General features: G+C 37.4%; 1 protein-coding gene across 15 annotated transcripts in view; it reads right to left on the reverse strand.

The window, feature by feature from the left end:
• PTPRK (protein tyrosine phosphatase receptor type K) overlaps positions 1-15,350 on the reverse strand; it is a 384,844-nt gene that overhangs the window by 184,295 nt on the left and 185,199 nt on the right. For all 15 annotated transcript variants that reach the window (XM_072333871.1, XM_072333868.1, XM_072333872.1 and 12 more), the window contains exon 6: positions 9,147-9,321. In XM_072333871.1, coding sequence (XP_072189972.1) covers positions 9,147-9,321 — 175 coding nt within the window. The remainder of the gene's footprint in view (positions 1-9,146; positions 9,322-15,350) is intronic.

A 15,350-nucleotide genomic window follows, 5' to 3' on the forward strand; every position in this document is an offset into this window, starting at 1 on the left:
ACTTGAATACAATTGCAAATATGAAGAAAAGAAACAAACCTCTCATTTCTTCCCTGAAGTTACACTGGCTGACAGCTTTTTCCTCATCTCCTTTCTTTCACACTGGCTCCTCCACAGTCCAAAGATAACTAAGGTTCTCACCCTGCAAATTTTTAATTTTTCAAATATTTTCTTGGCTGCTTGGATTCACCTGCTTCCCCAGTAAGGAGGCATATAACAAAATCACAGATGGATAGGACAACATTCACAAAGCAAGACAACTCTTATGAATCATTAAAATCACCTCTCTGTTATCACCGGCAACACAATTTTCACGTGAGCTGAGAAAGACCACATCCTATCTTGCTTTTGCTGGATTATTCAGAGCATGCAATAATGCACAGCTGATGCTGCCTGTAAGAGGGCTGATAGTACCTGATCCATCGCACAGGCAGAAAGCCCCAGCTGGATGCTACCTGCAGCCAGCACTAAGCCTACTGGCACAGAGCTCACTGCAACTGTGGTCTGCTGGCCAAGCTTATCTCAGCTCAGTACTTCACATTATAGGCCCTCAGCATTTTTGACTGAGTATACAGACCCATAAAGCTGTATTTATCTGACTGCCAAAAGATAGCAAGGTTTCCACAAGATTCAACAGGAGTAACAGCTCAGTGCCTGCTATTCAAAACTACCGGTACTCAGACACCTCTGTGAGCCAGTACAACTCATCATAGCACAGAGAGGTAGCACAGCCAGCAGCTTCTTGCCTGTTTTGCACATCGAGGCAGCCCATGCAGAACTTATACCTAACTTTAAAAGTGCTTCCTCTAGGTCAGTCTTAGCCTGGCTGCCCAACTCACTTCACTGCTGTAGGAAGTGCTTCTCTTCACTGGCACATGAAAGAAGGGTAGAGGAACAGATGGAAACGTTTCCTTCAGCAGCAACAGCACTCTTTAATTTAAATCTATGTCTGCTATCTGAGAAATTTTTTTCCTGAAATGCCTAGTGAACTGTTATTACATGTTTAAGATATATCCTTGAAATGATTCCCCTGCCTAACAGGCTAGAGCCTAAACTAAAACAGATGAGAATTTGCCAATTGCATCATAGTTTTATGAAATCAGCATGAAATATTTTTTTAAAACCAGACATGTAATTCAATTCAGTTCAGAGCTTATAAAATAAAATCAGAACTGGAAATACCATGGTGAAATTTCAGTTACCCTATTCCATGTTGGCAATTCCCCTTAGCATTCCCCTATTTCTTACAAGTTATTTATAATATGTTGACACAAATAAATAAATAAATAAATAATTCTGTCTGAACACAAAATTTATTTTTAATTTATTTATTTATTCCCTACCATGAGGGTTGTTGAACACAGAAACAGGCTGCTTAGAGAGGCTGTGGAGTCTCTGTTCTACTAGATATCCAGAACACAGCTACCCTGCCTGGGTGCTGGACTGCATGACCACCAGAGGTACCTTCCAACCCTAGTTATTTTGTGATACATAACAAAGACATCAGTGGCACCAGCACTACTGGAAGAATCTGCTGCTTTATTCTGTGAACTGCAGAAGGAAGCTGATGGGAACTGACAGCCAGGAAGTGGAGACAATTCTGAGATTCACTTTGTAAACACATTGTTGTTTAAGTGTTTATGCACACAGCCAAAGACAACTTTCAGAAAACAATCAGGCACACCGCATTATTCAGTATGAAAGCAGGATGTGACTTAATAGCACACAGAAGTTTTGTACCTAATAAACGTACAGAAAAAAAGAAACCAAAACAACTATTTGTAGTTATAAAAGAGACTAGATGTCCAGAAATGCATTTACTTCAGATTTGTACAAGTAAGACTCAAGAAATTAAGAAAAACAACCATGATAGGCAAACATCAATCTGGCTCACCACCAGCATCCCTAGCCTTCCTTCTTTTTCTCACTTCACCCAGCTGGTTTCTGTTGAGAGCTATGTGGGAGAAGAGTTCTCATCACAGTTTCCACTGAGGAGTATGTAGAAGAGAGAGAGAAAAAAAAAGAAATTCCACAGGGTTGAATACCCATGTGCTCTTTGTAGAGGCTGGGTGAAGAACTGTATGAAATGGGGAAACAACTGCTTGGACTGGCAAAACTAGTGCCACACAGCATTAGTGCCCACTACAGAGACTGGGAAAAAGTATACAGCAGACAATGAAAACCATGAATAGACAATGTCCCTTGTCCCTTGTACAAAGCTAGTAAAGTAGATTTAATCTCCCAGGAATGTTTTCTCCTTGTCAGAGCTTGTATGGGAGGACAATGAGATTTGTGGGGGTTTGGGATATTTTTTGTTACACTTTTGCATTCTCTCTATCTTCTGCTTGAAGCAGAAAAAGTAGTCCAACAGGAGAAACTGACTGACTGCACCTGGAAACAATAAATCAAATGGTTTACAGAATGCACAAGGTGAGCACAGGAAAAATGCAACAGATTTGTTTCAGAGGGTTTGAGTTTGGCTACGAGATGATCTAATAAAAATAATGATTATAAATAGTTTAATCAATTTGCATAGTCACTGCTATTCGATTCAGCCGTTCACTTGGTATTTTGTGTGTTCTCTCCCTGCCTCTGTCCTTTGTCCCCATCAATTTTCTCTGTAAGTGAGAAACTAAGGCATGACAGTAATGACCAAGCTGAGAGCGCACCATTCTTTACTGAAACAGAAGATGTCTGAACCAGAGAATATTTGAAGGCATAATGGTATGGCAGCGAGTCATGTCTCCACATCTGCTTTCTCTGACACTGCTCCCAGCAATGGGCAGGACACGGGGCTACAGAGCTTTGGCTCTGAGCCAGATTGGCCACATTAAAGTTCACAGAATGCAATAAGAAGGCATGTAACAGCCCAAAAGAGGCCTAACAAGAATGCTATTCTAGCCTATGTCAAGTAGTACAAAATTTGTCTTGAGTTAAAAGCAAAACATGTATTGTATCCTACATTTTCAGTACAAAAAATCAAAAAGCAAGACTTGCTGCTATCAAACTTACTGATGCAAAGCATTTTAGTATTTCAAATATAGACCTGCACAGCTAGGATTTCTCAGCACAGAACTTGAGCCTCTTTCAAATACTATGCATTTTTACTAGCTCCTGAGAATCTACACCTCTTTGGCCTGTCCTTTAAATTCAGTTAAAACTATTTTCTTCTGTTTCTTCAGAAAAAGTGATTTCCCTGCAACTTTCTAAAGAAAGTGGGCAATGCACTTAATCATTATGTAATTGGAGAAAAATGTTGCCTTAGAGGAGGAGATGGGCAGAACCTGCTGCACAGAAGACTTGCCTTGTGAGAAAATGAGGCTGCAACTTTTTCTGGCATGGTTGATGCATGTATGAAAGAAAAGCTTGTGACTCCTTTCTGACTCAGTCTATTAACTATGAACACTCAGAGGTATTACTTAGCTATTTTTCTATGTATTTGCTGCATTCTTCATATCTAAAGAAGGCATTTGCCTTCACAGTGACTGCACACCTGCTATAAGAAACAGGACTGACAGTACAAAGTTTCTCTATTTAAAGAGGGTAAAAAATCTTAACACGGTAGAGAACTTAAAAACAGAAGCTGTCACAAAATGAGCAAGTTAATTGTATCCTTCCCTCTTTGAAGGATGCTTACAACCTAAATATACACCCCAAAATACACCTTGTGTTTTATTAGTGAAGTTTGGAAGAACTTGACAAAATCATTGTATTATTTTTTTCTACTGCTGTGAAGTCATCTAGACATTATCCTCTGCTTCTCCTATAAGGAAACAACTGTGAGAAAATTAAGTTTGGTATAGGAAGCAAAGCTTGGGATATAAAGTAGCTTTGAAGGAGGGTTAAGGGTTCAAAAAAGCAAAGATATTAATATTCGTATTCCAGGAATGCACCTTGTAGCAGCCACATGTTTTTTAGCAACTCACAACCACCAAAAAGCCCGCATACTCCTTCAGAAGCTTGGCAGTGCTCCAATGGACATTAAGCCAACATAACAATGTATGAAGCCCAGCAATGCAATGTGGAATCTCACTCCCTATTTTCCCCTCTGCTCTGAAATACAGTGAATGCAGAGAAGCATACACAGAAAGACCTTGCTCAAGGCACTTCAAAGAAACAACCCAGAGCCCTGTTACATACCACCACTGTCTCATGGAAGTTGTATTTCTCAACACTTTGCAATATATCACTAAAAATCTGATTTTTCATACATTTATAGATCTGATGGTGGGAGATACAACCAGAAGGGAAGTAAAATCTATCGTTCAGCCAGACAGGATAATACTGAAGGACAGAGATAGGTACATTTTGCAAAACTGGTATAAAAGGAGTTAACCTGTTTGCAAGCAGGCAGTCTATAAACATTCAGACAGCATGATTTTCCTTAATCTGCCACCTAGTGCTCTCCTGTCATCAAACAGGAATTTTATTGTCCACCTAACACACTGAGTAAGTAAACCAGATAGCAAAATTCAGGACACACATCAGCAACATGTTCTTTTATGTTGAAATTTCAGCAGTCCTGAAATTTGGAAAATGAATTTCAATTTTCTCAGCGGGAAAGACTTCCATTTTCCTGTCACAAAAAGAAAAATAAATAAATAAATGAAATAAATAAACAATGCTCTCATGAGAATCATTCGCCAGGGGCAAACTCCATCTTCAAAGCATTCTGGCATCATGAGAAGATCAGCCAAATTGCTGGTTTTCCTATGTAAAATCCCTAAAGGGATTTCAGATGAAGAAGGCAGATGTATCAGTGCCTGGATTATTTCCACAAGAACTGCTCCTGATGGCAAACAATTCCAGCAAGGGAAACAAAGACAATTATCATCACAAACCCCCATCAATACTCAAACAAAAGGACTCAGAAGAGAAACCTCTTGCAAACCACACTTCCAAAGTCAGGTGAGCACAACAAACAAATTTTCACATTAAAAAAAAATCATACATGCAGATCAGTTTAGCAGAGCTTGTGTCAACTGGAATGACAGTCAGGAGGCAGTAGAGGAAACCATATATATATTTTTCCTGCTATTGCAGGATTTAGGTTGATATTTCGAATTCTCTAGGGGCATGAAGACAATTCCCTACTGAAACGCTATAAATCAATGCACAGGCCTCCTTGCTTTGACTCCACCACAGAACTGTTATTTGGTTTGGAAGAAGAAATGATTAATAGAGAACCCATATTTACCTAGTGAAAACATCAATATTTTTTATAACTTCAATACAAGTTACAAAAATAGCAAATAGAACCAAACATACAGAGAAGATATTCACAGATAATTAAAAAGCATTATACAGCTGATGCATATCAATAGTTTTTTTCTTTTTTTAACTTTTTTGTCTTTAATATTAGTCTACAGTTTCTTCCAATAGATATTACAGAAGACACTAAAAGGAACTAATAAAGATACACTACACAAAATAATATGCAGTATATTTCCTGCTGACTTTGAAGTATTTAATAGTAAGTACAATTAGTCTGCTAACAGTATGAAGCTATTTCAAAGGAAAATACGCTCAGGAAAAAGTACAAACACACTATAAAAATTTTAACTCATTATTCTACCATTGAGGGGGCAATGTTTAGGGGTTTTGTTGTTGTCCTTGGCAGCCAGAGAAACACACAGTTGTATTGCGACAGCAAAACAAACAGAAGCAAAGACTGTACCCAGATGGATCTTTCAGGCACACTGTAGCCAAAGAAACCAGTGGTTTCATTCATATGGTCCCTCCAGGAATGTCTGACAAACTAAATTGGGATTACTCTAGCAACTTTGCTAACAAACCATGTATGAACAGAGCATTAGCTTCATCTCCTGACTGACAGCCACTTTTAACACACATCAACCACTAAGAACTATATCAGGACTGCCACAATGAAAACTGGCTTTTTTTCTTGATATAGAAGACCCCTTTTCTGATAAATACTGCCAACTTTAACAAATATTCTGGTAGCTTGCTTTATTTTGTTTTTAAACAGTTGTGAACAAGGATACCATTTCTTCAGTTCTATGCTGAGTATTAAAGGAGGCAGAAAGACTGAGAGCACAATGCAGTTGCTCTCAAAAGTAAATACAAAGAAACTTCACTGCTACTTGCACATCACACCTACTGCTACTCCCAATCCCAAAGACTTCAAGAAATTACCTTTCCAGAAATTGCAAATTAACCAGTCATCCAAGGAAAGTAAAAACAGACTATTTATCTCACAAGCCTACACCAACAATACAAGTCAGCTAACTGTATTGACAGTGCCAAGATTTCCGTAAAAGGAAGGGGAAAGCAAAGGAAGCATTCATTCCACACATATCTGAAAACAACAGCAATGCCATAGACGCTACCTAATAAATAAATAAATAAATAATCAATACAAGACAGTCACTGAGCTGGAAGCTGAAGACTAGCTCTAAGCAAAGGTGAGACATTTAATTATTGACTGCAACTTGGCTTGGTAAAATGATGCAATTGAATTACAAATCCTATGCTAGTCTGATTTTTCTTAAAAAAAAAAAAAAAAGATTCAGAGTAATTGGGTTGTCCTTTTCAGGATCTTCAGACATATGCCATCCCTCTCAGCTAACTCAATTTGTAAGAAAGTTTTAGAATTCAACTAAAAGTTATTCTTCTGATAAAGCTCACCTTGAAATAAAGATGTTTCATTATGACGGATGCTATATAAACTGGAAACTTTTATTACCAAGACTGGCTTATGAAAGGCTCATCAGAAAAGTATCAGATGCTCTTATATTACAGAGTCACACATCATCTGCATAGACATAGAACTTGAAAAGATTTCAGTCATGTAACTCCCAGATTCTGAGTTGCTGAGCAGCAAGGGCCGTTCCTCATCTCTCACTTTTGAGTAATCAGTGCTGTCAATGAAGTTTGGCTTCGGCAGACCAAAGACCTTACCATTACCCAAAATGATCTGGAAGAAATACTAAAGCCATGACAAAGTAAATTGTGTTTCACTGTATTTTTTTCCTCCTCTGGCTGTGAGAACACACAGATCAATACACTTCAGCATGAGAATTCTGCAGTGAAATTTTCATTTGTTACAAACAGCAACAAAAAGGCCCCAAGCATGCCCTGTCACTTTCAGTTTAGAAGGAAATGCACTAATAAACTCTTACCCCTGGGTCATCTTTGACAATGGGCAATACTATGCCAGCTCTTATTAAAGGCAATTCGTATCAGTGGCCCAAAAATTTCCTTTAAAATTATCATCTTTTGTATCCATGTAGCAGGATGTCAGCTTTAAAGTGCCACTGAGATATAGGACCTGTCATTATGGTTAATTTTCAGTACAGTTTTAACACCAGGGTAGCCAATCCCTAAGGGTATGCTTTTTGGCTAACAAGATTTATTTAGTGGTTATCTAGACAAACAAGAAAATATATTACTGTATATTGCTTTTCAAATACAACAGCAAGCAATAAATCCTGCTATAAAACATAAATCCCTGTTCTTTACTGTGATGTCAAAGAAATAAAAATGTTTTTATATGATTTTTTCAATTTCTTAAATTATATGTATTATATATACCATATATCATATATATATATTGTTAAGCTTGTTAACAATTATTATTGTTATCATAATATATATATAATGTTAATCTTAAAATGTCAATATTGCATAGTTGTTGTGTATAGAGATATTAAGTTATGTTTCAAAGCACAAGGATGAAATAATCAAATAACCCAAGCTATTCAGCAGGACAGTGTACTGCATTTTAAACGAAAGAACTACTAAGTTTGATATTGCTACTTTTTTTTTTTTTTTTTTTTTTTTTTTCGTGAGAAAGAGAGAAATAGTGTTTTAAACACTATTTTATTGCTCTATTATAACAGGAGAAAAAAAAAGGTAAACTTCATTTACTGCATAAATATAGCCATTTGTCCTGTTTTCCTAGTAACCCTGTATTAGGATGAAGATTGTTTTGCACTTTGGTAGACAAAAGGGTACATTAATAGAACAAAAAAAGCTGTTAACATATTGTCTAAATCCTCATATGTTCAGTAGAGTCCATTTTTATTGATGTAATATAGAAGATATAAAACCTAGCTGATCTTAATCCACTGGTCTCCTAAGAAAAAGACCTCTGCCAGAAAATGCCAGATATCAAATATCTTAGAGAATTTACTAGGCTACCTTTATTTCTACAAGGTGAGGATGAACTGGCTTTCCTTGCCCTTGTTCCAGACCCAATGGCTGATCTCAGATGACAACTGACCAAACCTCCCGTGGCTGAAGCAATGAATCAAGCAAGAGCCCTTCATGTGCCCAAATCTGGCATACTTGGCCCAAACTGCCCCCAAACTAGGCATCACAGGTTTTTGTATGCCCATATAACTTAGTTCGCACTTCAAAACACTAAGTCTCAGAGCAAACCTAAGAGTCAGGTGAAATAGGCAACTCTACAAGTGACACAAGCAAGCAAGGAGAACTGTAATAACTTACTCCAGGCCAAACAGCAAGTGGAATTGAGAATCAGAACCTGAAATCTTATATTCAATCATGTCTTTCACCAGTAGGATGACATAATTTCAGAACACAACCAAAAGTAATAAAGCACCAACTCAGCACTCCTACACTTAGTTAATGGTTTTGTTACAATAGGCTTCTGAATGAACTGCAACAGAAAAGCATTTCTTCCTACTCCACAAGTTGGAAATCACTGCAGAACATCTCCATAATACTTATAGTCCCTGGACATGTAAAGTTTAAAACAGTTTTTCTACACCTGACTCCCAGAAGAGCAATGCATTATTTTACTGAACTATCAGCCTGCTCAAGGCAGCAGAGTAGAAAGGCAATGTTCACTAACTAGAGTGGGTTTTCTCATTTCTTTAAAAAACAATCATGAAATGTTAGGCAGCTTTCACCTTAAATTCAACAGTCTACAGAAAAAGCGTGTAGGATACTGCACTCATTGGAAGATCTGGGACATTACACAGATGCGTCCTATGGAAAGTATAAAAAATTTGAGGCTATGACAATTTCAGAAGTCTCACAGGAGGGCTTCATTTGTATAAGCACTTCAGATCAAGGCATCTGTAGTATTAATAAGAGACGTAAGCAGAAAACACTGGTATTCAAAGCATTTAATGCAGATAAAGTGACCCAAATCTTACCTCGAACAATCAGTTGAGCGAAATTTGACACTCCAGAACCTCTCTCTGACTGAGTTACACAGCGGTATAAATCCTGGTCAGTTTTTGTTACCTCTTGCAACTTAAAGGTAGCAGCAAATCTTCTGTGATTTATATTTTTAGTCTGAGCAACTGGTATATCTTCCCCATTTCTTCTCTGAAATAAAAAAAAAAAAAAGAGAGACAAAAGCAGAGATATTTTTTAGAATATAATAAGCATTTATCATTGTCATCATACAATAAGTACATTTTAAAAACCCACAACAAATGTATTGGCATGATTTCTGTGACATAAGAACTCAAAATCAAATCATGGGGTGAAAAACACAGTCAGACTTTTGCAGTGACACAAGATTGACTGTACAATACACAATTGCTATTGCTTCATAGCTGGAACTCCCATAGGACAGTCCAGGAGCAGCAGCTGCATTCCCAATAAAAATAATTCAACTTAAAATGAAATTATAATAGATACACCGGATTTATTGTAAATAACAATAATTTAACCAAATCCAGTATTAAGGATTTCAGTGGTTTTCAATAGCTCTTTTTCATCAAGCAGCTAGCATTTCCTTTCTAATGCTAGCTTTTATCTGTCCAAATTCAATACCTTCTAAAATTGTACCTTTGTTACATTAAGCACCACCTACCTACCTAGAAGTAGTTGAAATAAAAAGAGAAGGGAAGCAAACTCTTAAAATGTATATAGATATGTAAGATGTATATCTATTTTAAAAGCAGTTATTAAGAAAAAATCATAGCTACCACAAGTCACTGAATAAAACTAATCTGGAGCTGTGGGAAGGAGGACAGAGCAAAAAGTAGAAATATTTTCAGCTCACGAACACTTGTTCTTATCTCTACTCCTACAAAATACTTCATTCCTATTTTAATCAAAAACCAGACCCTCTACAAAAAGCTAGCATTTGAAAAAAAAAAAAAAAAAAAAAAAAAAAAAAAAAAAAAGAAAGAAAGAAAGAAAGAAAACAACACTAACAGAAACTAACACCAACCAAATAAACAACGTCCCTTCTCTCTACCATGGATCAACCGCATGGATTTCAAGCTCAAGACACACTTTCTGAATAGACAGCTTTGCTCAGTCACCAGAAAGACACTGTAATTCCCTTTGTAGCTGAGACCTCTGCTCATGTTTTTAGTTCTAATTGACTCCTGGAATGAGAATCTTCATTGAGGTCTTAAACTCTTAGTTTGCTGCCTAATGCGAGAAGCAGGACTGCTGAGCAACAGAGTTTAATAACCCAACAGCCCGTGGCAAAATGCAGAGGGGAGAAATAGGAAACAAGTTAATGCTGCTCATGTTCTGTGTTGAGGGACATGGTTTAGTGAGAACTATCGGTGATGGGTAGATGGTTAGACAGCGTGATCCTGTGGGTTTCTTCCAACCTTGGTGATTCTATGATTCTATGTATATACACTGCCCTCTGTCACAGACAGGAGATCGTTGTAACACTTGGACACTTCATTTCACAGCTAGCACTTGGGATCTTAGCATGAGTTAGTCACTCCCTACATAACTTTGCTATAGATTAGCCAGGCGTTCAGCACTGCTTCAAACCAGCTAACAAGTATTCACCTTCAGTAGTAGTATGTTTCAAAAAGATCTGTGTTACGCTCTGTCATCTTTCCTGTAGCAGACATAAGGACCCTTCCCTTGCTTCAATGTAGTACTCGTGTTAAAGCACCCGTTTACATCAATATTTCAGCCACTAGTATTCTGCCAGAAACACTGTGCTGTCACATGCATCAACAGCAGATTTCTTGGTGTGATCCTTCTTCAATTCATCAGAAAAAGGAACCCCTGCCAGCTCACCCCACCACTCTCCTTTCTGCTAACCCTGAAAGGGCCAGCAGTCACCACAGTGCTTGGCCTAGTCCAGGTCATGCTAAGCCAGTGGGACAGGACCAGGGTCAGTAAGATGCAGAGAGATGGAGCATGAGATGCATCTGAAAGGCTCTCATACAGATTCTGCCTTAGTCAAAGTCCTTGTTCTGTAACCTTCCAGACTCGGATTAATACATGGATGACACTGGAAGGGCTGTTCACAAGGCATCTGCTTCCTGTGAGAAGGATGAAGGAAGTCTGCTGAGGCTCGCAGGGACTCCTGTCTTCCTGTCCGAAAGGCCTTGCTGAACGTCAATAATTAATGAAAATATTAAATTCCAATATCAGGCAAACAAACAGTAATGTTAAAGTCTTTATTTGAGCACTGCTTAAGCTACTGCAAAACCATCTTGCAGGAAAAAGAACCTCTCACTTCATGGAGCTGGCATCTCCCAGTAGGAAAGCCATTTTGTAAAGCAAGATTTTCTTCTAACTTTTTGCCCTCAGTTTTGATTAGGGGCTGAAACAAGCCACAACTCAAACTCTCTGCAAATGTTGATCTGGTGTCTTGAAGCAACTATAATAAGCAAACTCATAGCACTATTTCCTCTCCTGCTTAGCTGTGCCCCCCACAGTGCACACTTTCCCCAGTGCAGCATGCAGGCAGCCATCCAGGGGATACCAGACTGTCCTGGAAAACACAGACCTGCCACACAATTGTTAAAATGACCAAGTGGGATATAACGAACAGAAGGCTTATCTTATTGTTAAATATGATGTGATAGTGGAGTTGACAGCAACCCATGTAATGCAATAATTCTCGTTCTCTTGTAAAGGGAAAAATAAACATCAGAGACAGTTTTCTAAAATTAAGGACTCCCTGTAATAAGTCCAGTGCTTTCAATTTCAATGCCACACTCAGCCTGCAGCAGAGAAGCCCATCGCAAAGCTTTATGTGTAAAATTATTTACCCTCCAAAGCTCTGAACTTGCTTACTTCAGCTAGGCTGCATGCTTCATGTTAGAGATGTAAAAGTGAACTGGGCTACTATATAAAGTTAATTTTAGAGCAATTAATCAAAATGGTATTTAATGAGCTTTACAGTTCTACTCCAACAACAGAGCCTAGGATTTATTTATTTATTTATTTTCCATTTACATCAGTGATTTCTGACTACTTAATCTTACAAGACTCAGAGTGGTTGCTCAAATTGCTCTGTATTAGGATTTGTTCCTTGGGAATTCAATGGTACAATTACATCCTCAAAGTCAATTTTCATGTACAGCTTACCCATTAAAATGTTTTTCAGTCATTAAAACCATGAGAAATTCAAACAGTAGAGAGTTCTCACTTAAAAACAAATGTTAAAGAAAATACTTGCATTTATTTCCCATGCATGCCCCTTACACTGGCAAACCATTAACCAGTCAGAGTTCAGATGCACTGCCACAATCTCTTAATTAAATTCTTCTTTTTAATGTCAGAGCAATATAACTGATTTTAAAGGAGAGGAAAGAAAGGCAACAGTGCTCTCCGCTTATTAGAGGGCTTCTGGTACATACTGTTTCAATTTATGTCCTGCTCATACTGCACAGAGCTTGAAAACACTGCTCAATTAGGTTTTAAAAATTCAATTTAAAATTAATGTGGAGTTATACTAATAGGTAATGGCTGTACCCTGTGTGATTCTTGGTTCCTCCAGCCCCTTGCTGTCTGATTTGATAACCCCAAATTGTCCATTTAGAAGAGGTCAGCAGCAGTCAGCTATTCTCCTTTGCTGAAAATAACTGGGCCTCACCATGAACTACAGTCTATAAACACCCGATTAAATGAAATATAAGCAGGTGAATAAGCCTCCTTCCTTCCAGCATTCCAGGCATTTAAATCTGTGACCTTAAATTAGACTCTATAACTTCACACTTATTTTTAATTTGATAGTAACACATATATTCTTTTAATTTTCAAGTAATGAAATGACAGCATATATTTATTAAAAAAAAATCAACATGGAAAGCTATACAGTTTAAAAACAGTCACAGGCAAATTAACAATTAGGACATGCCTTAAGATTTCTCACTTTTTCATCATGAAAGAATTTAAATGTTTAATTAACATGAAATTTAATTTTAGTGTGCCTTCCAGAATATATCAGAAACCTAACCTTAACATCCTTCTTAATTGGTTCAACTAAGGTACATTGTTAATTTTCTAATACAGACTTAAAACTTCACTTTTTAACTTGAGAGATAGATTAAGGCTTCTTGTTTTTTGTTTTTTGTTTTTTTTTCATTGGGTTGTGTGTGTGTGTTTTGTTTTTAAACACTGATAAGATATCATATATTTCTGTGCTGAAGTTTCCTCTGAATTCTCTTGAACTCTGTTTCATAACAGTAATTTTTATCAGCCTGGACAGCTCAAACCTAACACATCACTGCCCCTTTCTTACTGTAAACATCTAAGTCCACTCCACTGCTAACAACTACAGTCAACCCTGTTTGCTTTCTCAGGCTTTCAGCTGGACCCAGGTATGCCTCCAGAGATCAGAAGATGTCAACACCATGGCTGCAGTGACACACATATCACACATATCGCTCTGGCAGCAGCAGCCACCACAGCACACTCACTCACCCTTCCTTGCCTGTACTCCTATCTTCATGCAAAAAGAAAAAAAAGCCCAATCACACACACACACACACACACACACACACACACACACAAATAAATCAATAAAATTCCATCCTTGAAAATACATTCTGTCTCCCATCTTATCATCACCAAGGAGTCTGTGCATTAATTCACTGTGTGGCCATGGAGAGGATAAAGTATCTGTGCAGGGTGCAAGAGGAGAGTTCAAGCAACTCTATCCCCAAATGAGAAATTAGAACTTCACCAGAGAACTCCCCAGCACCAGGGGAGTTACACTGAGATGCCTAGAGAAAAAGGGAATCTGTAAAGGACGTAATAGTGTTACACTTTTCTTTTCTTGTGTGCTTTTACTCACTGTGTACAGGCAAAAGTATCTTGCACTGGATTTTTTTTGTTTGGTTGTTTTATTTTTTTTTGCAAGAGGAAAAAAAAGAGGTTGAATGAGGACAGCTTCAATGTAGCAAGAACAGATGATGTCAAAAAACATTTTGGTAAAATTTAAATAACATAAGGGGAGAAAAAAAACTAACCTAAATTACCATACTTTTAACATTTTACTTGCACGCAGTTGTCAGGCAGTTTTTGACATGCAGAGTACATGCTTTAACAACATTCAGAACAAAACTTACTAATACAGAAACAAATTGTAAAGAAAACTATTTGTTATGATTTTGTGTTTGATTTGTGCCTTGATATTTTCAAATTAAGTAAACATACTGCAAATAACAAAGTATGAAACTATCACAAGGTAAAGCACCCACAATAGAGTAAGTGATCAAGAAAGCAGAATTCATTTATCTATAGTTGCATTCTATTCCCAAATACACATTTTTAGCAAAATAAATAAATAAATAAATATCTGCATTTTATAGATAGAACAAGAGCTGGAAGTATTGTTTAAATTATATGCCCAGATAGTCCTACCTTTCTCTTAGTATGCAATCTTGTGAAGTAGCATTTTCTTTTCTGTCAGTTTGCTTTTCAAATAAAGCATGCGATTATGGGTTGTTTCTTTTTCTTCCCCATTAAGTAGGAAACTAATGTAACCAGCTTTAGCCTGCTGGTCTCTCCAAATGCATGACAAAACCGACTAAAAGCATTTCCCATGCATTACATAGGCACAGGAAAAGCTTTTCCCATGTACACATATACCAAAAATTTTGTGGAAAGTACAGAGTTGAATTCTAGATTGCAGAGCCACTTAGAAGAATAGGAAATTACTTCACATATTTTAGTTGCATGCACTTCTGTTAACCAAACTTGTCCGCTTCGAGGTAGCTCAATTTCCCTCCCACTGCACTGAAACCTCCTACGGAAGAAACCAACTGTTATCAAGAAATAGTCTAAATGAGAACCATCTGGTGTCATCAGAAATGGGTATCCTAGCCTGTAATAAAATCTACCAGAGAAAGAACAGCAAAATACATTCTACAGCATCCCCGGCCATCCAAATACAGAAATGAAAACCATGCCTGCTTTTAACCCCCTTTATTTTGAATTGATCTAACATACGCCACACACAAAAAAAAGGAATACATTTTAAAAACAATGCTTTTCAGAAAGCTACAGTACTTTATTATTATTATTATTTTAAACCACAGAAACACCAAATCTGGACACAATGACTAAAGATTGATAGCACCTTGAGCAGAGCATACCTAACTGCAGCATTCAACCTGCAGATCTAGAAACAT

This window comes from Excalfactoria chinensis, chromosome 3, assembly GCF_039878825.1.
Source record: "Excalfactoria chinensis isolate bCotChi1 chromosome 3, bCotChi1.hap2, whole genome shotgun sequence".
In the NCBI taxonomy this organism is placed as follows: Eukaryota; Metazoa; Chordata; class Aves; order Galliformes; family Phasianidae; genus Excalfactoria; species Excalfactoria chinensis.